Source organism: Sitodiplosis mosellana, unplaced genomic scaffold (genome assembly GCF_009176505.1).
Source record: "Sitodiplosis mosellana isolate CC-2019 unplaced genomic scaffold, AAFC_SMos_1.0 Smas_scaffold_6102, whole genome shotgun sequence".
Taxonomy (NCBI): Eukaryota; Metazoa; Arthropoda; class Insecta; order Diptera; family Cecidomyiidae; genus Sitodiplosis; species Sitodiplosis mosellana.
In genome coordinates, this window is record NW_022601343.1 from 2,008,734 (window position 1) to 2,033,517 (window position 24,784).

Below are 24,784 nucleotides of genomic sequence, written 5' to 3' on the forward strand. Positions count from 1 at the left end.
AAATTTGTTCAAATTTTGCATCGAAAAGTACAAATTGATACTTGAACCTTTTCTCCGAAATAACTTTTCAACTATTTTTACGAAATTTTTGGAAAAAAAGTAAATTTTATATATATTTTTTTGGATCTGATTTGATCTGACTGTTCAGTCGAATGAATCGAAAAAATCAAATTAATTGTTCATTTACATATTTGATGATTTTCAAATCAATTTATTTCAAATCCAACAACCCTGCTACTGTTATAACTAATGTGACCAGATCTCCTATTCGGTACGAGAATTCCTATAAATCTGATCACTTTCCTATATCCTATATTTTTCTACAAATTACTCATATTCTCCTATATATTTTTTTCCAATTTCAAATGAAAAAAAAATAATAATCAAAAAAACAAATGAAAAATTGTATCTTTTAAGTTAGAATTGCGAAATAATGCATTCAAAATGTCAGCGCATAAAATATCATTCAATTCAGACTGGATCAATAAATACTTTAGATAGTTAATGCAAAACCCGATGACAACTTTATGTATGTACCAAATTTGAAAACGAATGCATATGTATCATAATAATAATTAACACATTTGCTTCACACTTTCCATAACACAAGTAACCACGAACAAATTACAGTTTATGCAAATTCACTGGTATGCACGTCAATCTGAAATTTCTATATATATTTAGTGATATTCATTTGCTGTTTACGATGTATATTTTTGAATATACAAAGATATTTCAGTTTGACGTTCATACCAGTGAATTCCTAAGTTAACATTCGATGCGTATAGGTATGAAAGATGAAAAAATGATTTCTTCCCTAGCAAATTAAAACCAAATTTTGAATATATTTATTTCTGATATATATTAAAAAAACAAATACATTATGTGTTGGATTATTGGATTATTGGATAAGTGCAGGGAGTCAGAGACTCGTCGCTCAGTCTGTATTCAGTCTATTGCGAGGCGCCCGCTTTTTTCGGGTGGATTCTTTGCATACCATTCGTCGATTGTGGAGGGCCCATTGGTTTGTGATGTGCCTTGTACCTGCCAGATACTGGGCTCGGCTCGGGCTCCGCCATGTCACTAGTGGACCACATCACATTCAACATTTGGCACGCTCCGTATCTCATCCATAGAGCCAATTTTTCGATGGGGACATGCTTCTGATACTGATATACCGATGTATTCACCAATATCAGGCAACAACATTTGGCGGCGATTGCAACCAATACTGAGTATTGGAGACAACAACCTAGCGTATAGGCGCCCCATCTTTACGTGCATTATTTGTACTCATCCTCTGTATATAATGCACGGGATCCCACGGCTTAAAGTGCCTCCCGGAGCACTCCACAGACCTCCACATGGGTCGTAGTCTCTCAATTCACAATCCCATTGATGGCACCAATGACATTTTGAAGAAAAAAGATTTTCGACCACTATGCGATTCGAACCCGTGTCCCCACGCTTGCAACGCTAGCACGCTAACCAATACGCTACAGCTAGGTGTTATTAGCACACAATGAGTTTCTGTTTTATTCTGCTTTGTCGGCTTTTTTTCATCCTCCTATATTCTCCTATATTTTTGATTATAAAATCCTATATAATCAGAAAAAAATCATATTATTTTCTTTTCAAGTTGTGATTGTTATAAAACAACGGAGACTCAGTCTTAATTTTCAGAATTTAGTGAATTTATGATCAAGCGTCGATTATATTGGAAATGGAGAAAAGTATATGTATATCACATATATGTGATAGTTTTGGGCCGCATAGCCAACTCAATATAGTTCATCGATCGAGTCTTATTACTTAATCAGCTGCACAGTGTGGACTTCAAACCTTCAATTACTTCGCATTGGTTAAAAAATTCATTTAATTTCTGGCAGAAGATGGGACATTGCATCAGCTTCTCTTTTCTTCGAATAAACGATTTTTCGATGTCCGAATACATTTCACTAAAAAGATTTCGTCAGCATGCGTCAAATGTTGAAACAAAAGATGTGAACCGATGTGTAAAATTGTTTTGGTTTTGATTTCTTTTTTTCAATTGCCACCAATTGCATGATATCGTAACAAAGTTGCAATGACTTTTAATTAAATTGGCTTGCTCACTGAGTGTTGGAATTTTACTTGCTCAAGTGCCGTTATGATGAACTAATCAATCGAATGTGTAGCTTGAATTTAGATGACAAAAAAGAGAAAAAGCGTCCTCCTTAAATAACAACAACAAAAAATACAAAGAAAACGTCGAATGAATACTAAATGAATAAGACGCGGTAATGATCATAATTTCCTTTCAAAGTTACGTCAAACAGAAATTGTTCAATTTGAATTGAAGTGCAGAAGCTTGTCTGTCGACTGTCCAACAATTACAATTTAGCCGTTTTGCAATTTTATCACTGCTTATTACATTTCTGCACGCGTAAATGTATTGTAAACATCCCAAAAAAAATTTCCTCCAGAAATTAGCGCTGGAATTCTGCGACATTATTTCAAACGATCAAATTCGATTTTGGAATGTGGGATATTTGCAAACATTTATTTAAGATCACCCAAGAAATATTTGATTTTGGAATTGCCGTATATTTCCAACAACCTGGAACAGACCAGTGGGTAATTATTATTGTAGGGGTAAGTGGGGAATTGTTGACCATGGGGAATTGCTGACCACGTCAGTTTCTCTGACGTTTCAAACACTTTTGACATATCCGATGCTTGTCATCGTCTTGTTTTAACCTAAACTCAATTTCTAATTGGTAGTCAACGTGATCGGACGCATTATATGCTGTGTACGCTATCCAAGTGAATTTTTATATCGAAAAATCAATCTAATTATTTTTGTTGGTGATTGTTTTAAGAAGTTTTGTGCAGATATTTGCCAGGTAATTATTCTAATTTTTCTCGTACGGCAATGCTCTACCGACGCGCAAAATAATTTTCCATAGTCAATGCATGTACATTGCTTATGCGACGCCATTTTCTCAACATATATGTATGGGGAATTGTTGACCACTTTTTGTGGGGAATTGCTGACCACGGCATTTCTTGCATTGCACGTGTCAAAATCGCATTTTATGAACATATAGTGTTGTTTTGATGCAAAATATCGACAAATAATCCACAAAATATATTTTGATGGCATTTTAAAAAAAACTTTGTGCTATTTTTTCAACTTTTTTTGGTTTTTTGATATTTTGAAGTAACCATGCCGCCTATGACACCGATGCCGCGTTATTATGCCAATAAAGGCTCATCAATCGATTTTGACGCTCTGACGCTCAAAAAAACGCAAAACTCCGGCATCGTCAACTCCGGCATCGTCATCCCCAGCACGAAAGCGTCAACGTGGCCGCATCGAGTCCTCAAGCGAAGAGGAAGACGTTGATTTCTGCATCATATGCAAGAAGGATTTGCCAAAAAAATTGAATCGGAACAACAGCATCAATTGCAACGAGTGCGACCGACCCGTTCACCTGAAATGCGCTCGTATGACTGGCGGCTATTTCACATGCCCCAACTGTGTATCGGAATGATCAAAGTCGCCATTTTTCGATTTTTTCTTTAAGATTCAATCCAAAATGTCTTTAAAATTCATTCAATAAAGTTTTTTCATCATTACTTTGCATAATAAATCGAATTTGAAAGTGGTCAGCAATTCCCCATGATTTTTGAAATTGTCAAAATCGCATGTTTTGGAAGCAGGGTTATATCTTTTTCACAGGATTGAATTTTAACAAACCAATAAGACCAAATGAAAGCTTAAAGGACGTACTACAACTTAGCATTTTGAAATTTTGAAAAAAAATTATTTTGAGCACTCTATCTTGGCCACAAAGATCGTGGTCAACAATTCCCCACTCTCCCCTACTACTCATTCTCCACCTATATCGTAATATATAGCAAAAGATGCATACAAATAATTACGACGACCTTGTTCGCAGATGTCGTATTGCTGATATTTTCTTAACGCTATTTGAGCTGCTGCGTTGTTAAATGTTTGAATAAAAAATTGTACGCAAAAGCAGCACATTAAAATAATTTTTTCGTGGTTTTTAAGCCGTGATTACAATAACACTTGTCCTGCTTTTTCCCAATCCTATCGATTCCGGAGCAGATTACAATGACCATATAATTGAAATGCAACATCTTGACACAAATATTTTATTCCAATTTGTTCAAAATTTGCATTATACTTTAACCTTAGAACCGTGAATCGGGCACTGAGTGCCCAAGACCAACTTTAAGCACTTATATGTTTATCATTTTTCATCATAAAAGATTTACACAAAGATGTCTCGATTTGTTGAACATTTGACTACATGAATTGCGCTAACATACTCACATACGCATACTACGTCATCACATATGTGCATAAGCATGTGTGATGCGCTATACGTGAATCGGGTGCCTGAGTGCCCAAAGTGCATTTTTGTATGAAAACCAGAGTGTAATAAGAGATAAAAGATTTGTATCTTGAGCAAAGTTATAGAGCATGTCAAGTACTACAATATTTCTACAAACACTATTCCGTTATCTCTTATCGGTTCCGCGAAATATGCAAAAAACGCGGAAGACGCGTATTTTTTGTATCTAATTTTTTAATGGACTGATAAGAGATAAGAGATATCTGTCTTCAGCAAAGTTGTAGAACAGGTTGAGTTCTACAACATTCCCGAAGACTTTAACTTGTTATCTGTTAGTACTTGACATGCTCTATAACTTTGCTCAAGACACAAATCGTTTATCTCTTATTACACTCTAGTTTTCATACAAAAATGCTCTTGGGGCACTCAGGCACCGGTTTCACGAACAACGTTATAAAATAGGTTTCACGGTTTGAAGGTTAATAAGCTTAAGAAATTACATTTTGGGAATTAATTTTATATATTTTTTACGAATAGTGTTAGTTCAGTTATTGACCATTGGTATTATTGATTATTGACCATCTTTAAGCGGTTGACGGCTTGTCATGTGATTGCGTGTCAATTAAAAATGATTAAAATGAAAGCGAAACAGCGGCATAAAATATTTCAAAATGATTCAACTGCATGAACGCCAAAGTGCTAATGTCGTTTATTAAAAAACAAATGTGCAATTTCTCACTTTTCCTATGCACACTTTTCCATTTCGATGCACCGTATTTGATATTCCGGACGGAGAAGAGTGTCTTGTAGCGAATTTTCAATTGCATTTTGGGATGGTATGTCATATACTTCGCTTCGCACACTTCCCCACGATTCCTAAAACGTATACAAAAGTCTTCATCACACATTCACATCGGCTGTTAAGATAGAGAAAACAATCGGCAAAAACGATTGCCTGTTAGCGCATATGGAATAGTAAGGAAATGGTGTTGAAGTGAAAGAAAACAAACACATGATGGTATACTCTCTACACTCTCATGCGCTGTGCACCAATGTGTCGGATCTGATCCGCTGCGAGCTGTGTTGTTGGTGTTCGTCTCTTGCTCTTTTCTCTTACTATTGTGGCTTGTGTTTTGAATGCTGAGATTGAATGCTTTTCGTCATTGGTATGGAATACCAACAAAATAAAAAAAACGGTTTTCAGCGAATTTTATTACACTCGCTCGCGCTCATCATTAGCGTCGAACAATGAATTTGGAAAACCATTTAGTGTACCACAAAACCATTCATGAAAGTGGACGTGTTTTTTCACCTCTGATAGAAGACAAGTCAAACGCGAAAGAGCATCACATCAAACAGTAGTACATTGACTCGGTTAAATAACTCAAGTTAATGCTTTGTAGCGAAATATTGGTGATTTGAAAAACTAAGCAAAATTATATAGCTCAAGTGACCAATCAAATCAGTAAAATTAAAAGAAACAAATAATATCCGATCGATATTTATTGATTGTTTGACAATATTACGTCGTAATTGTAAGTGTGATACCGTTAATCTATGCAGAGAATATCTAAAAGTTCATTTTGTGCGAACAAAATACACACGTTCTTCCTTCAATTATGACACTCGTTTTGTTCTTCGCAAATCTGAACGATATATTCGACACCAATAGTATTACTTCGCCGGCATTTATCTTGGAACCGAATTATTCTCACATCAGCCAATGTATAAAAAATTGCGAATACGGTTGAAGAAAATTCGATGAAGAATAATGAAGATTTTGAAAAAAATGTTGCATCACACGTGCCATTTCAAAGAAAATGAAACATTTTTTCTCGTTATTTTGTTTCAAATTTGGACATAATTAAGTAGTGATTGATTTAAAAGCTATTTACATTTGAAAATCATCCGGTGGATTGCTGTACAATAAATTCGGGCAGATTTTTTGTCGATAGCACTGCACTTTCTTTTGATTGAACAGGATGAGTTTGAATACACCATACCCATGTAAAATAGAAAGTGGTCACATCGATTTATCTGACCAAATTCAATTTCGTCGCCATAGATCACATTAGTTGATACCATAATAAAAAAACTCTCAAAGTGAAAATTAGTACACGTGGTTTACATTTAATATCAACGAATTTTTAGCCAAATACGAGAGGTATTAAAAATGATAAATAATACAACTGCCGTTTGCGTGAATTTTCATTTCGTGCTACATTCACTTGCAAAACCCACTCACTTGTGTGACACTTCATTCATCCACCATATAGATCAGGAAATTTAAAAACACCGTAAATGAAGCTATTTTTTGTATTTCAATTTTATAAATTTTGTTTAGATATCTTTTGCGGCAATCTTCCTATAATACATATAAGCATGAGCATGTTGCATTTGTGAGGTCATAATAGTTTTATTCATCTTGTTGTCTTTCTCATTTGTTGACGTCGTCGTCTTCATTTCACTGCATTTTACATGCCCACTTTTTTGTATACGGCTTACGTTTCCTCTCATACGGCGAGCGCATTTTGTGGGTGACACACTTTTGTTGAGTTTTTTTTGTAGTTGCTTATGAATTCATTTTATTCGCTTCATTTATCGGTATTCTTCTACTTTCGATATTCTCGAATTACACATACAAAAGCGTGCTGAGAGTTGTTCCGAATCACTAAGAATGTATGAAAACAGTCAAAATGTTTCAAAATGTCGGTGAAGTATATCAACAATCGGTTAACTTTTCTTTGAGCGAATACGCAGCGGAACGACAAGACTGATAATTTGGGCAAGAGAAGACTACGAAATTTTTTTTTTCTTCTCCAAATTTTACGTGTGTCGTATAATTTTGATCAGGCTTTGTTATGCGCTAAATCCATCACGCTGAATAAATTCATGCGATAGATTTATGCGATAAATGTGATGCGCTCGCTTTGCGGTGAACGAAGTCTGTTGCTCTTCACTTGTTCACGCATGAACGTTCATGCTTTGCAGTGAACGCATCGCTAAGCGGTAGTGAAGAGCAACAGACCTCGTTCACCGCAAAGCGAGCACATCACATTTATCGCATAAATCTATCGCATGTATTTATTCAGCGTGATGGATTTAGCGCATAACAAAGCCTGATTTTGATGAACTTTTCTTCACAGTTCTAGTTTTATTCAAGTAACAAATAAACTTGCAACGGATATTGAATGAAAAAAAAATTGAATGAACTAATCGATGTGTGTAAATTGTGGGCCGCTCGGATTAGCTCAACGACAATTGAAATAGCCTTAGATTACCCCTTCTTTGTATACCAGAAAGGAGCTGCAAACAAGATGATCAAACTACTTTTAGCTGTAAGTATTGTGTTATTGTACAATTATGTTCACAACATAATTTCCGCAAAATAGTATAATCGTGGAAAATAATCAAGTCCGTCAATATTTGTATGTTTTTTTCAATAGTAGTAATGAAAGTCATGGAAATCGATTGAATTTACACCCGAAAAAACCAACAAAACTACAATAGTTGAATTCAATACAATTTAGGTCTTCATGTTGAACAGTACATCGTAATATGTTCGGTTGTTTTAAGCTTAAAATGTATCCGAACCATTCTCATAAATATGTGTTGGCTTTTGATCAGAATCTAAGTAATTACAGCTTTGGAATTTTGTTATGATTTTGGGCCAATTATTTCTGTTTCGGGTGAAATGGAAGAAGGGGGAACTTTTGGAGAAATTTCCAGCATCTTTATTTTCGTTTTTCATTTACACATCCGTCTTCAATTGCAAACCATTTATTTGAATGGCATAGGAAATTTGATCTTCTTTGACGATAAAATAGGATACAATCTTTTCCCGCAATGTAATGAGTTTAATATTCAACATTTAGCCTTTGATGTACATTTACGGTATTGACAAAATACCCTGCAATGTTATTAAAAACTTTCTGGCATCTTTCATTGACACAATTGAATGTAAATAAAAGAAAATCCCATACTTTTAATTTCGATGTGCTCAAGACTTGACTATAATTTTGGTGTTTTTGGGCACTTTTAATACGTGCAGATGAAAAATACTTCCGCTTCTGTCCATTTCAAAATTGTTTTCCATTTTTGCTTTTAAGACACCACTTGAAGTGCTTTACGCTTGTTTGAAACAACGGAATTGCACTTAATAATGGTAAATATACTCGTTTTCGTATATTCGTTTTTACATGACCTTTTCATGGGATCTTCTTCCAAGAAACCATGTACATCGAATACAAATGTATGATTTAGTTCGAAGTTCCTTGATCAACACATACTCGCACACACACAAATATTGGTCAGTATTTGTGATGGAAACTTTTCAGTGTGAAATTCATCTCATCATTTGCATTTAATATAATTCACGTGTAGAGCATACAAAAACAAAGCAAGAGTTAAATGTGAAATTGATTTTTGTTTGTATACGTATGTCAAATTCGTCAAATATCTCTTTCATATAATATCGTGCAAAAAATATCAAAACTGCTTTTGTTTAACATTTTCAACTAAAAATTAATAAATCAGACATTATTTCATCAGGTGGCAATTTCGTATATAAAAAAAAGTTTTTCGTAGATCGAAATTCTAATATATACAAATACATCACTTTATATTCACGGTCTTCAGCTTTTTAAACCCTCACTCTGATCCCTCTCCTACGTAGTAAATAAGTAATGTTTTAATAAACGGCAAAGCATATTCTCAGCGGACAAAACTGTTATTAATAGAAAAATTAAGCTTCTTACTTTGTTTGGCCTATAACCAATGAAATGAGTTGATCAAAAAAATAGAAACCGTTATATCAGATTTTGATATTCCATAATTTGCATACAGTCTACAAAAAAAGAATGCAGACGATTTTGTATAATCTATGTCACTAATTCTTAACGAAAGTCGTAAAATTCTTTTGAAATTATCGTTTCTGAAATAAAAATGGTGGATAATCGGTCATTGGGGCACGCATAAATTGAATCATGAGGTTTTGAATGAATTCATTTCCACACATGTGTGCCAATAAAGTTTGATTTCACTTTCCCATTCATTAACCAGAAGGAAGAAGGGAGAAAGAGAGATAGAGAGAGAATTGTTTCCTTTGCTAATTGATGTTCCATTTTTTCAAGACCATCTTCTAACGGATTTCGTTGGCCCCAATTCGTTTTCAAGTTGAAAATGAAAATTCAATCCAAGAAACGAATTGCATATATATACTGAATCGCATGTAAAATCCCAAATTTTATTCCTAGGGCATGGATGTTGTCACTATCTATTCCCATTCTGGAATGTCTTTCAATCATAAATCGATAGCTGGGCTTTCTAGAAATAACTTTTTGCCACGTTATAAAAAAGTCAATCCAACAATGAATACTAAAGATACTCACCTTCACCGTGTCAAGTCTAGAATATAATGTTCATTCAGCTATATGAATGAATTTTTTCCTTCACATTTGATTGACTTTTTGTTCCGACAACAAAAGAGAATTTGAAAATTGAGTTATTTTGGATAATTTCCATATTAAATGTGGCAAAATATTTACCGGGAAGAAGCATAGTTAATTCGTCAAAACTCAGATGAGCAAAAAAAGTCAAATTTCAATTTTCTCTGTACATTGACAGAATTTTTTCATCAACTTACGCAACATTACCGGTGGTAATTTACCGCTTACTATGTCGGTGATGTTAAATAAAACTGGAATTTGCCACAACTTTCATTCGTTTTTGTGTTCGATTTGTGAATGCTTGTTGATCTTAATCTCCCACAATAACTTTCAATGCATCTTAACCCTTTGATGCACAATTTTTTGTTTTTGAATCATTTTGATATATGTTTTGTGCCATGATAAATAGAGTAAGACCTCATACTTAGATTTTTGAAAAATTGCGTATTTGTCGAGAAAATCGGAAAAGAGTCAAAAGAGTCAAATCACTATAAAAACTTGAAAAAATTAAATTTCATAAAACTAATGATGCAGAAAGTTAAATTGGTGTGTTTTGGTCCTACGAGTCCTAATTTGACAATTGAAAAGAATGTACAAACCCACAAGATAAGAGGAGGAAAAATGTGGAATTCTGCTATAATTTCGCATTTTTTTTTACAGCAGTACATGAACAGAAAAAACTTTCCATTCAGCCAGCCAATTGTAGCCTGTAAAGTATCAAATGAAAGCTAGTTCAATTCCCTACATTTGTTTCCAAACAAGAATGCAAAAATACCACCGTTCGACAAATTTCAACTTTTTTTCTCGCACAAGAGAAATTCCGATGGCGTTTGTTAGAGGACCTCAAAACAACCAATTCTACATCATTAGTTTGTTCGAAACCACGTCTAGATTTTTTTTTATCGATTTCGGTAGTTCTTCTGGGAACCTGAAAAATCAGCGGAATTTTCTTACACTCAAAACATCGTTTTTGCACATTTCTTGGCTGGTATTTATTGAAAATGATTAAAACGATTGAAACTACAATAATACATTGAATTCAACCTATCTGGTGAGAGCTATGAGGCAAAATGTCGAGAAAATGGTCTATTTTTCCAGTTTTTCGACCAAAGCTCGAGCAGTATACATTTTTTTCACTTACTGTGTTCGGCAATATTGTAGCCAGAGTATAGCTGAGCAATACTCCTGAACATATTAACTCGAAAATTCAACATCCAATCCACTTTGTTGGCTCAAAATCACTTTTCGCTATAAAACGGTATTTTTGTGCATTTTCGAAGTCCTGAAACTTCTCAACTGCTTAAAATAGAGCAATACTGCCTGAAAAAACTTTTTAGTACTCCTCAAGAAATTTTCAGGCCAAGTACTAAAAAGTACTAAAAGTGTACTAAAAAGTACTAAATTGTTTTAAACACTTTGGATGCCTCCGGTCAACTCTGGGTGATGAAAAACTCTACTAACTGGTGTTAAATACTCCGTTTTGGACCGTAGTAAACATTTGTGACCGGTACTTAGTTGAAAAATTGAAATTTAAATCGAAAAGGTCATGGTCCGAAGATGTTACAATTTAATGGATTATGCTGGTCATTTTTTGATTGAAACTTCAATTTTCCGGATAAGTACTAAACACTAGTGTTTACTACGGTCAAAAAGGGAGTATTTAACACGAGTTAGTATAGTTTTTCATCACCCAGAGTTGACCGGAGCCATCAAAAAAAAAACAAAGTTTAAAACAATTTAGTACTTTTTAGTACACTTTTAGTACTTTTTAGTACTTTTTAGTACTTGGCCTGAAAATTTCTTGAGGAGTACTAAAAAGTTTCTTCAGACACTATTGCTCTATTTTAAGCAGTTGAGAAGTTTCAGGACTTCGAAAATGCACAAAATTACCGTTTTATAGCGAAAAGTGATTTTGAGCCAATAAAGTGGATTGGATGTTGATTTTTCGAGTTAATATGTTCAGGAGTATTGCTCAGCTATACTCTGGCTACAATATTGCCGAACACAGTAAGTGAAAAAAATGTATACTGTTCGAGCTTTGGTCGAAAAACTGGAAAAATAGACTATTTTCTCGACATTTTGCCTCATAGCTCTCACCAGATAGGTTGAATTCAATGTATTATTGTAGTTTCAATCGTTTTAATCATTTTCAATAAATACCAGCCAAGAAATGTGCAAAAAACGATGTTTTGAGTGTAAGAAAATTCCGCTGATTTTTCAGGTTCCCAGAAGAACTACCGAAATCGATAAAAAAAAATCTAGACGTGGTTCCGGACATTCTAATGATGCAGAAGTGTTTGTTTTGAGGTCCTCTAACAAACGCCATTGGAATTTCTCTTGTGCGAAAACATGTGTTGTACGGTGTACTCAGTGGTTTCATAGCTATAGCGTCTGGCGCAGACGTGTGCAACGTCAAAAATTCTAGAGGGGGGTAAAATTATTTTGCCAGGGGGGGTGGAATTTATAAATGGGGGTCTGCAAATTTATAAATGGGTTTCAAAAAAAATGAAGACCTAAAAAAAGGTCCTCACTTTTGAAAATCGATTCTATCTAGTGTAAAACCAGTCTCCCAAAAAAGTGAGTCACATTTGGAATCCTAGAGGGGGGTAAAACCGGAATACCCCCTCCTTGCACACGTGTGGTCTGGCGTATCTGGTTACTTTAGAAACCGATATGCGATAAAGGGTTAATAGTTTTGTACAATTGTGTTGTGCCAAAGCACACAAAATAGAACGAATAATAAAAAAGATACTTTCAATAGTTTTGCAATAAAATTTCTTATGCATACACATAAATTATTGTAAAAACCCAAATGATAAATAGTGTTACAAACATAGGCAATAGTAGCAATAAAGACAGCCACAGAAAATTGAATGAAAAATGAAAACAGGAACGCTTGAGCAAATCCATTGAATCAATTTGGTTAAGATAAGAAGATGAATAGGAACGCGTTCAATATTCAACGCTAAACATCAAAAACGCTCTCACTCAACCACTCAACGATGCCTGGGATTAGAATGTCTCGGAAACGAAAACGTCAAATAAAACGCTTTCATAATTATACAATTCGAATGTAAAATATTTCAGTCAGTGTGTTTTTCAAAATTGTCTGAAGACGAATTTTTCATACACAAATATATCGGTAGGCCTTGAAGGTTTCCAAAATTTCAGTTCACCCTTTCGCTGCGCGAAATATTGTGTTCGCACATTCATTTCCCATCAGATAAAATTGTATTGGGAAGTTGAAACAGATAACAATCATGCTCAGTTGTCGCATTTCTCCATCAACGTTTAAAATTAACGTTTATATATCAAGCGGTTAAAATTAAATTATGAAGTCAAATTTGACGAAACTAAATATTTTTCCCTTACTTCAATGTAAATCAAATGGAATGTGGCATTGAACTTGCTTTTGTTGAACTTAAAAAATGTTGATAATGATAAAATAAGATCAGATCAGATCAGATCAGATAAATCTAAAGCCCATTTCAAACACTGTGTCGTATAATGTATTCAAACCGCAAGCTGAAAAGAATAGTTGCAGAGTCGATGCGGCATATGACAACGGTAGCGGTATGGCATGACATGGAAAAGAAAACATTCACTTTTTTGATATGAGGTGAAAGGTGGCTTACGACTCTGGATGAGCTCTTTTAGACCGATTTCGTCAAGCTTTAATCATTTTTGCTGTAAATCTTAGACTAGCTGTTTTGTGCGTCAAATGAAGATCATCGATGACTAAAATTTCATAAATAGTAATGTTGCATACGGAAGAGTACGTTCCAAATTCAATTTCTTCATTTTGCACAAATTTATGATGAAGCATGAAAATTGAAGTAAAAAGCATTTTCGATTTGGCAAATTCAACACATCTATGTGGTTGAATAAGCGTTAAAGATTTATTAATCGATTTAGATCGAGTGTGAAATTCATTTATTCAGAAAGACTAGCCTAAAAATTTAATACAAACGCATCTAAAACTCTTTCCCCAAAAGTTAACCCATTAAATTCCATTTTATTTTCATTTAATGATGGGAAACAATCGCTCTCCATTATTAGCCCATTATTCCATTAATATCCACTGACAAAACTATCGACAGTTTGAATAAAGCTCATTCATTACACTTTTATTTCACGAATTAAGGAGATTACAGCAGAAAAACATTTTGATTGTCCAGTGTAAATAAAATGTATTGTCTTGAAAGTGAAAAGATAAACATACGATATACTGCGATATACATAAATTGAATTATCGTCTTGATTGATAGTTTGGTTCAATGCAAATTCAGATTCTAATCTTTTTCCGTTTTAAGTCATTTACCTGAATGAACAAACCGTATAGGCGAGCAAAAGTGCGACCAAAGATTCGACTGTATCGAATTGAGCAATCTTAAAAAAATAATAACATAATTTTTGTTTCTGCAGACGGGCGCAATCATTGAACTTTAAGCATTGTTTCTTATATCTTGCTATCAAATTGTTCCATACATAAAAGCGAAAATAAAAACAACAGATAACTTAACATTGAAAAATAATCACGAAAATGTGATGCCAAATTCCATGAATGCTACACCATTGCCGCCACACAACCACGAAAAATGCAAAAAGCCATAATTAATGTTTAATGAATGGAGGAAGAAAAGAGATCAAACAGATACAAACAAATATAACTAAGTGGCTACATATCACCATGACATAAGGCGAAGAAAAGAGAACGCTTGACTGTTTACTGACGGAACTTCAATGGCGCAGAAAAAAAATACAATTAAATAATTGAAGATGCTTGGATCTTGTATGCAGATTTTGTTGTTGCTTTTTCATTCCCTTCCAGCTTCAGATTGTGAAAAATGAAAGTGAATGGAAAAGCGTAGTTTTGTTGTAAACATAACGTCACGCAAGTCGCTAATTATTCCTATTATATCAATGAACGAATATTGGCAATTTTTTTTTAAATATACGCTCTTTTTTAAAGAACAAAAAATATATTTCATAAAAAATTACTTTGAAAGGAAATTGGATTGTCTTTCTTTTGATTTAGTTTGATAAACTAAGTGTGACATATTTCGTTTTTCAAAAATTAAATCATTCATTTGTCGATTGTCAACTGTCGAATGTCTAATGTCAATATTTTATTCAAATTATTGTGGTCGACAGTGCGATCAAAATCGCAAAACCAGGTGAAAGTGTAGCACCAGCGGAGAGCACCCAGCATCTTCAAATCATCGCGATGATAAATTCAGACCACCATTCATTCTGGAGACTAGAGTGTGAATGGTACTAAGGCGTTCACACTTTTCGTTAAACGCTCATTGGGAAAAGTTCATTCAGATGATTTGTGGTTTTATGCGCTTTCACGCGTTGCCTCAAAGCGCAGCAGCATATTACATCGGAAGCGATGTTCCGATGATCTTTGAGACAGACGCATACACACATATCATGACCATTCATGTGTATGTGTATGTGTATGTGTGTACCTGTTTATTCATTCAATGACTTATTCATTCAGATGTTGCTGTTTTGTTATGCATACCTCTCAAGTGGCTTTTGTTTTCAAATTTTTAATCATGCATAAATTAACTATTCGATCAAACAATTTATTTTAAACGTATTTGGTGTTGTTACTACAGCAGTGCAGTGTAGCGTTCGCGTGAAAACAATCGTCAATATTGAAAATTGTTGAACAAAACATGAGAATAATGACATCCGAAATATCTCATTTTCCTATAGTTTGAGTGTGAATCGCACGCACATTTCCAATTATATGGCTTTTACAATGAACACATGATTATTGTGTTATTTTCTTCAACTCGCGCAAATAATAGCAACCATTTCAATGAGTTTGAACACGTGTTCACCAAACCAAATCAAATGATATAATTGTAATTGGTTCAACTACCAAAAAATACAGAACCAGCAGGGAAAATACGCTCGATAGAAAAACTTAAGCACCATGGCCCGTTTGAAATTCAAAAGTATTTTTTACACGTTACGTTTCAGATGAACTGTCATCAAACATAATGACAACGACCGTAGGCTACTTATGACCAAATCATTCCCTGAAATATTCCATGATACGTATAAGTGTGTGCCTACACGAAGAAATTCCATGGCTTCTGATGCAGTGAAGTTACGCCATTGCTCACTTTTTTTCCAATTGGACTTTTTCGGTACTTTTTTTTCTCTTCTTTCCGACATAGAGATGAGTTGGCTTTAGATTCATTTACTAAGTTTTACATAACTAATATGTTATGGTTTTTATTTTTCACGCAACGGAAATAAATTGTGTGAATCTTAAGTGGATATCCGATTGTGTCTTTGTACAATGTTTGACGAAGTATGAATTGAAAATGAAATGGATACAAGCGACTTTTTCTTTTTTTTTTAGTTTTCTTTGTAACAGGTTTGCATTTTTTTTATAAAACCAATCTCTTTATATGTGCTCTAGCACAGCACCATTCCATTTTGACATATTGTTATGCAAACATCTAATGAAAAAAAGCGTGAGAATGGAAAAAAACCTTTCGCCCAAAAACAAATTCACTCAACTTGGTGGCAAACAATTAATCGGATTGGAAAAAAATCCTCATTTCTCCAGTAGCTTTGTCAGGGACAGAAAAGTTATGTGAATCATGTTTTCTCAGAATTCTATTTTATAAATGGTAACCACTCCTAAATGTGCTTTCACTGTCTGTTCGAAATTTGTTCAATTTCCTTCGAATCCACAAAGTTTTTGAAGATCTCTTTCTTTGCTCTATAATTTTTGCCAAATTTAGCGTACCCTAGATTACTTCCATGTGGAAATTTTAATTTTTTCCCTTAATTGCAACTAATCAACATATATTGAATGAATATTTTTAAAACGAGTTTTATATCGAGTTGGTGATTGTATTTGATTGTATTTATTTATTTATAATGAAAACTGTCAAATTATGCTAATGTTTTTGGAAGATTAACTTAGATTGTTCATACCTTTCGGTTTCGACATGAATTGTAATTTCAAAACTACCAACAGGGACTTGTTTAAATTAGACGTAAAACTTCACTTCAATTTATCACCTCTTTGATAAGTTGAACGATGACTTTTGCAGTCATTGAGGTTGACACTAACATGTTGAACGCTCCAGTTAGTCTATCTTTTTTTCCACACGTGTAGTTAGATTACCTTGAACCGTTGACAATAGGTAGACCTCCCATTGCGTCCGGAAACGTCCGGAAAATCGTGAAATTCCGGATATTTCGGCAAGTCTCCGGATTCCGTTTTTTTATCGATTTCTCAGCAATTTCCGGATATTTTGAAATTTTAAGAAAACGTATTGAAAAGTTGTACATTTTTACACAATTTCATTTAAAATTTTTTAGAAGTTACATTTCAAACCATTCCAATCAAACACAACCAATATTTCATACAAATGTACTCAATATACACTTGCATAGTAATTTATCTCCCGAAGTCTTCACAATCAGCAAAGTTTATATATTCGTTGGAAATAGGAAGGAAAAACCTTTAATTTGATATATTATTCATGTTTGAAAGATAATTTTTTAAAGGCATTAGATAGAAAAGAATGAAACGATAGCTGCGTTCGCTAAATCGTTCGTTGACAACTATGCTCACTTGCCGATTTAAAAATGAACGATCGAATTAATCTCTTCTACGATCGAACTCTTTTATCTTATTTTCCCTTATGTTCTTAATTAATGTGTTTTTTTTTTGCTTTATAATGAACAGTGTCAATTACACTTCGCTGTTAGTGTGTGACACATTTCGTTTTAATCCACAAACCCATTATCAGATAACTTAATATATACAGATAGCAAATTGAGTAAGTAATTCCATCTTGCTATTAAAAGCAGGATTTATATGAAATCGTTTGAAAAAAATATATTTTTTCGGTGCAGTTTGATTGTAATGTCAGCAAGCGCAACCGAATATTCAAAATCATGGGAAAATCTCTCAGAATCTAAAGTTTGGTTTTCTCTTTTGGTATCAAGTGACGGCACAGAAAAAGCCTAATTAAATCATGGTGCAACAGATTTTTCAATTGAATATGGGTGATTTAAGGATGTGAAAACCCATATGTTCTCGCATTACCACGATCCAGAGAACGAAACACAGACCGAATGTTGTATTTAACTTAATTTTCTTTAATGTCTTTCTTATTTATTTACTTTATTCTTGTTTTTTCAATATGGAATGAAATCCGGATTTTTTTGGATTTTCTGCTCTCAAACTCCGAACATTTGTCTGAATTCCGTACAAAAATTCCGGATATTTCGTAAAAATCCGATGGGAGGTCTAACAATAAGCTTTCATTACACATTTTCATGTTTGGTCATTCGCTTATTCATGAAGTAAGGTGCCGATTTTTGTCGCTGATTCCAGAGGGCTATTCGGAATTTTGGGTATCGCTTTGGATATATCATCTTTCTGAAAATGCATATCATTCCAAAATTCATCAAGTGGTTCGGCAAGTATAGCAAGAATGCTTAAATCAGCGGAAAATCGGCGGCCGGTCTTGACCGATTTTCAGAATTTTTGCCATATTTGTCGAACCACTTGATGAATTTTGGAAAAAAAAATCATTTTTAGAACGGTGAAGATTATATCTTTCAAAAAATAAAAAATAAATTAAAATCCGTTCATAATTATGAAAAATCAAAATCAAACTATTTAATGTTATACCCATAATTGTATAAAAATCGAAAGATCAGTTTTTTCATGACTCTTGGAGTCATTTTCCTACAAAACCAAATATTCAGCCAGTCTTTTGGCGGTGTTAATAAAAAGAAAAGAAAAGAAAACAGGCATTGAAAAATGTATTTAATCTAGACGAAAATTAAGATTAAGGTTTAATTTCAATTTTTTGGCTATAAATATACAATATAGACGAAGATATATATCATTATATATATCGTTACATTTTGAATAATATGCATTGCGTTAAAATATTTCATTGGAAGGTGTCATTTTATTGGGAACCATGCACATAATCCACGTTAAATATAACACTGAAATTACCACGAAAATGGGCCAAAACGTTACATTACGCGATGGTGAAATCTACTGAAAATGGTTACATTTTTGTTCCTTGGGATAACAATAAGTATTCTGAAAAAGGAGTCGCTTCAACATTAATGGATAATTGTCGAGTTGATATTTGATGAGTTCGAGACAGACTGATGATAAAATGACGTTGTATAGTTAAATCTGTGAATAATGGAATGCTCACCATGAATAGCGGCAAATCTATTTTGAGCGTAAGATTTGTTTTTGTTCAACCAAATTCAAATATATATTATTATTGACATGCATAAATCGTCGTGAGTTAACTGTATAGTTTTTACAATAATCGCACGTGTACTCAAGTGCTGAGAACTGCTTTCCTCTATTGAAGATTCCAATAATGGCGATGATACTGAGCAAAATATTATGCTGGTCCAAACATTAAATTAAACATTCGGTTCACAAATTGATTTTCCTCAAGGAAATTTACCATTTTGCGGGTTCCAAAAACATTAAAAAGAACTAATTGAATTTTTAAGTCATAAGTCATAGAATGTATTAATTTAGTTCAAGATAATTTAATTTGACCACGACAAAACCATCTTCAATCACTTATTGTTTTTCATCATGTAATGTGTTTCATTTGGTTGCAATCGTCGATTTTCTTTGTTCGGTTTAATAGTTCACTATTTACGTTGTTGACAATAGATTTCATTATTAACGGATTTTACTGTAATTGCTTTTCCGAATCATGAAACTGTATTTTCGTAAAGCAACAATGTATGTTACGAGTCAGTATAAAGACATTTATCATTTTCTCACTGAAAAAAACACGGACGGATTGAAAGAAACATCTGTAATTGATGCTAGCTCGAGATGGATGAGCTAACCATAATATATTAAAGGAAAGAAATACTATACTCAATGTAACGCAAGACTGTTTGTTGATGAGCATAGTTCCTAATAATGAACTGGTCATAAATTCATAATCATCCTAATTAACTGTAGTTTGATGATTTTTTTCCATTGTTGATCGTATGTTTGGAAATAGGTTTTCAAGTTGATCGAATTTAGTTTTTATGTATTCTTTCTTACTAAAAACCCAAGATTTTTGGTTCAAAAATACATCTTTTATATCTTCAAAAATTACATAAATATGCCCAATGTTTTGAACTAATATTGACATGATTTCGATGCGTAAAAAATGAAGCAAATCAACAATTTCTTGTATGCGAAACCAAATATAATTGCTCGATCAATAGACATGTTGCAATTTTTTCTTTGGTGATTTTTTAATTCATTATTACTATTATTAGCATTTTTTTGTTTTGTACTGTTCAACTCATTTTGCAGCTGAAAACAGAACTATGTTCATCGAAAACGAATGAAAGATTTACTTACAAAAACACAAAAGAGCTTATTTCTTACGTTATAACCACCAGTTGTATCGACTGTAATACAGTATTATTTTTGATTTACACGGATGGTTACGGGTTTTTGTTTCTTTCAATAATATTAAACACTGGTGTAACGAAACATCGCAAATAACAACAAAAGCTACTCTTTTGCGCGGCTACGAGATGAATACAGATGAAGAGAAAATAAAACTATGGCAAAACGCGAGTCACACTTAATTTGTTTGCAGTTTTTGTAAGTTCAAAACTTGTTTACGATCGTAATGAATGAATTATTGCAAATATTCATTAATATGCGCATGTATGTTCGTGGAAAGTTCCTGCTGTCGCTGACCAGATCGTCGTTGACTCACGGAAGTGTTTTTAAATTGCACATTCCGATGTGTTGCTTTCGGTTAGTTGCATGTTGTCACAATAAATTTGTAGGCGTGAAAGAGAATGGCAAAAAAGCCTCTGAACTGACTCACACTGATTTATCATCTTCAGTTTTGTTTGAAATGTGTGGATTTACAGACAAAATATATGTTCATTATAATTTTTACTGAAAAATTCACAATTGCAAGAGCCATTTCAATATTTTCCGTTTTTTCTGATTTTTTTTCTTTTTTTGTTGTTTGTCATAGGTTCTAGTCTTGTGCACTTTTTCTTCGTTCATTGCAGCAGAAGATGTCAAAACCCCCCCAAAATCCGTAAAAATTACTATTGACGATGCCCGCGACAAACGACAACTTAGTAATTTTAATGAGAATCCCAAACGGACTATACAAAGACGAATTACTACAAACTATTCACCCTACCCAGATTCGTCGTCCTCATCATTGGGCTATGTTAGTTCCCACAATAGCGGCTATGAAAAAGACTTTCCATTAACATATCCAAATGTTCAAAACTATGGACCCACCTATTCAATACAGCCAAGCCAATACGTTGGTGGCTATCAGCAGCAACAGTATGTGGAAGCACCTGAACCAATAATTGAAATCATCATCAAAGATAGTAACGAAACGCTTCCAACACCGGAGCCGGTCAAATATCAACCACCAAAAAAGAAAAAGGAGCAAGTGCAAGTATTTTATGTGAAGTACAATAAAGACGAAAAGAAAGGTCTCATTATAGACGATCCAATTCCAGGTAAGCCAAAAATTTATATTGAAGGTGTGCAAAGAGTTTTATTCACGGGAACAACGCATGGGGAGATTCACGAACGCTCGCACTCGCATAACTCACATAAAACTCGCAAAACTCGGGCAAACCGAATAATGCCCGAATAGTTTGATTTTGCTTGAAAAACACATGAATATGATTTTATAAGCATTCACAACTGATTTAAAAGTATTAATGAAACGATATGCACAAGCAAATCAACTGCAGAATGTAAAAAAATTTCTTAAATCCATTTTATATTTTAAATATGAAACTCAAAAACTCGCAAAAACTCGTAAAAACTCGAACTCGAAAGCGCTCGTGAATCGCCCCTTGGAACAACGACATTTTTTTACTGCAATTTGAACATTTACAGCACTAACGCCGACTCATTTTAATCAAGACGAAAGTCAAGAAGAGGATGAAACAGATGCAGCCCCATATGCTGCTCCAGCCACTGTTTCACCACCCGTATATTCTACAACACTGCGAACAATTATAAAGCCTGATTCCGAAGTATACCATAGTAATAGTGGCATACAAGTTACATTCAACACTGAGAGTAAACATCAAACCGGTCATGAGTTTCAGGAGCATTACGAAGAGAGTGCACTCCAACCGATAATTAGTGAATTACATAGTCCCAGCATAGAACACACACCTCATGTGGCTCCTTCATTTTCTCAGCGACTTCCGTTGCCACCAAATCATCAGCTGAACAATGGAAATGATAGAGCACGTGCTTTTGATATCCCGGGTACACATTCATTGCCACCGCAAAATGTCCATCGATTTGGACCGCCTACCCAATTGAATACGCCACAATTCTTGAGACCAACAGCCGATCAAGGACTTCTACTAAGCTATACGCAAAATCAAGCAAACCGCTTACTTCAATCCCAAAATTTTGACAACCGTTTCAAAAATATTCCAACACCCACAAACAGTCCACCTAATCACCGATTCTCTCCCGACGCACATATTTTGAACTTTGGTCCACCATCAAATTCAGTACCGATAAAATTCCGTACACAATCATCAATAAACCATCAACCAAAACCAATACCAATTCCATTGCATCATGGCGAAAAAAGGCCACACGAATCGCCGTCCGGTCAACATCTGAATCATCATCAACATTACACAAATTTCAATCAATTCCGTTTGAAACCTCAAGCATATTCAACGCATCAAAGTGCCAATCAATTTCAACAATCATTTCCACAACCAATCCGCGTATCCAACCAACAAAATACGGTTGAATCAACCAATCATCGACTGGCACCGCAATCAACAAATCAACCCGTGGATTCCAATCGAAATTCGAATTTCGCATCGCAAGAAAATCTGCAAAATAAATTGATCTTTCAGCAAAAAAGTGCTATTCTGGGACAAACTGCTGCAAATGGTATTTTCAATCAACAGAATCAGCCTCTTTTTGCTGGAAACACTCAAGAATTTAATCGTCTTGTATCTGGCGCTGAATTGGTCGAATCACTTCCCAAATTTGAGCAACATATTACCGAAACTGTTCCTCTGAGCGAAATCAACAAGCCTTTCAGTCCATTTAGGCAACTAACTTCAATACAATCGAGTAGCGTGCACATTGATTCACCGCTGACACATCAGCGGCCACATCATATCCAAAATCCTGGTCTCATCCACCAGCAAGAACAACAGCCGAAGCACATTCAAGATGAAAAACTCTATTTACAACAGTCATTTGAAAACTCAAAACCATTACAATTGCAACAGCGTCAGCATCAGCATGCACAACAACAACAACTACAACAAACGCAACAACAAACACAACAGAAAACAATCTACCACCATGAATCAACAAATGCAAATTCACTTTCACCACAAATCGTATTTCCAGTTAACTACCCCAACAAAAACTATGAATTGCAAGATCAAAAAACGTACAATGCAATTTCATCACCACTGTCAAATCGGCCGGCACCCGTGTTTAACGAAAAAGTGATTCCAGGTATAACCAGGTCTATTATTATTAGTCTAGCAAGATGAAATCGGTCGGTTGAAATGGTGTTATGAGTGCCACACCCACAGTCGTTGTAAGCAATCGAGTAATGCCTATCTTCATTTTAAATGTTTTTTTTCTTTTCTCTGCCATTCAGGAAAGGGAGTTTCGAACTTGGCAACTGATGTATTTGGGGATTTGAGCCAATCGAATTACTATAACGAAAAAGTGACGAACTCACAGGCTAGCAGTCGACATCGTGTAGCACCATCATCCGAGCACCTGGACAGTAGCTTGTCATCATTAAATAGTGTGAGCACAGAGCGCAATTTCGTCACAAATTATGTGTCATCGCCATCATCAACTACACGCAAGGTAACCCTTTCTCCTTCATCATTCGGACCAACAACGATAACATCATCATCAACAACAACAACAACAACGACAACAACAGTTAAACCAACGTCAAAAAAAGTTAATTTACCGGATGAGGTCCCAGATGATTTAAGACAACAACTCGTATGTTTTAACTTTTTAAATTACATTTATCACTTCATTTTTTATTTGAATGGAAATCGAAATGAATAATGTGGATTTTTTGATTGAATTTCCGTTTGTTTGCAGCTTTCATCGGGAATTTTGGATAATGCTGACATAAGTGTTTTAGATTACGACAAAGGTAACACATTTGTCTCAAATTAATTTTGTATAAAGTAGATGTTCAAATTTTATCTACTTTTCTAAAAGTCGGCGATATTCCATTGGAGTCCCTTCCACCTGAACACTTGGCTAATTTTTATGGTGCGGGCGGTGCTGCTCAAATCTCCAGTTCAAATCGTGTTTTGAACATAGTGAAACCGAACGGTGATACTGTGACTGGACTACAATATACAGATGATGAAAAAATCGAGGAGAAGAAATCGAAATTGTTACCAAAAAAACATAATGTAGACCTCAAAGTTGTGCGATTTGATTCGAGCAATCAGAAAAGTATTACAAACAAGTACATAAAACCTGACTCAACTGTGCTACCGTCCGTTGACATCAATTCAAATCAAGACTACAACAGGTACTTACCTGTAAAAGTGAATGGTGAGCAATTTCCAATCCCTGACGTTGAATCATTGCGCAACAAAAAGATTTCCAGTGTGGTCGTCTTGGCCCCAGTTGATGGATTAAGCTCAAGTGACAGTGTCGATGATGAAGATGTCATTGAAGATGGTCGATATGAAAGAGACGTGGTCGATTCGAAAGAAATAAAATTTTTAGCTGGTGATTCATTAAAAAACCTTTTACGTAAACCCACGAAGGAAAATTTCAAACGTTGGCTAGATAAAGAAGCTAAGACAGATGTTGACATGCAGAGCGTCGTTTTATTAGTTGTGCGGTAAGTTTCTAATATAAAATCAACTTAATGACATTAATTA

At 34.3% G+C, this 24,784-nt stretch overlaps 1 protein-coding gene across 2 annotated transcripts; it reads left to right on the forward strand.

Moving 5' to 3' along the window:
• Positions 1 to 5,625: 5,625 nt before the first annotated feature.
• LOC129573778 (uncharacterized) lies at positions 5,626 to 24,777 on the forward strand. 2 transcript variants are annotated; one of them, XM_055454813.1, is made up of 7 exons: positions 5,626 to 5,902; positions 7,514 to 7,705; positions 20,857 to 21,364; positions 21,753 to 23,366; positions 23,515 to 23,876; positions 23,982 to 24,036; positions 24,105 to 24,777. In XM_055454813.1, the coding sequence occupies exons 2-7, from the start codon at positions 7,559 to 7,561 to the stop codon at positions 24,746 to 24,748; spliced, it is 3,330 nt and encodes a 1,109-aa protein (XP_055310788.1). In that variant the 5' UTR covers positions 5,626 to 5,902; positions 7,514 to 7,558; the 3' UTR covers positions 24,749 to 24,777. The 2 variants fall into 2 exon arrangements, with proteins under 2 accessions (XP_055310788.1, XP_055310789.1); XM_055454814.1 differs by having other exon boundaries at positions 5,644 to 5,780.
• The last annotated feature ends 7 nt before the right edge of the window (positions 24,778 to 24,784 follow it).

Excerpts from the sequence above, each read along its gene's own strand:
- LOC129573778 (XM_055454813.1), top strand. The coding sequence starts at position 7,559 with ATGAAAAAAAAATTGAATGAACTAATCGATGTGTGTAAATTGTGGGCC. Across the intron at positions 7,706-20,856 it reads TGATCAAACTACTTTTAGCT|GTTCTAGTCTTGTGCACTTT; the intron begins GTAAGTATTGTG and ends TGTTTGTCATAG. Across the intron at positions 23,367-23,514 it reads TAACGAAAAAGTGATTCCAG|GAAAGGGAGTTTCGAACTTG; the intron begins GTATAACCAGGT and ends TCTGCCATTCAG.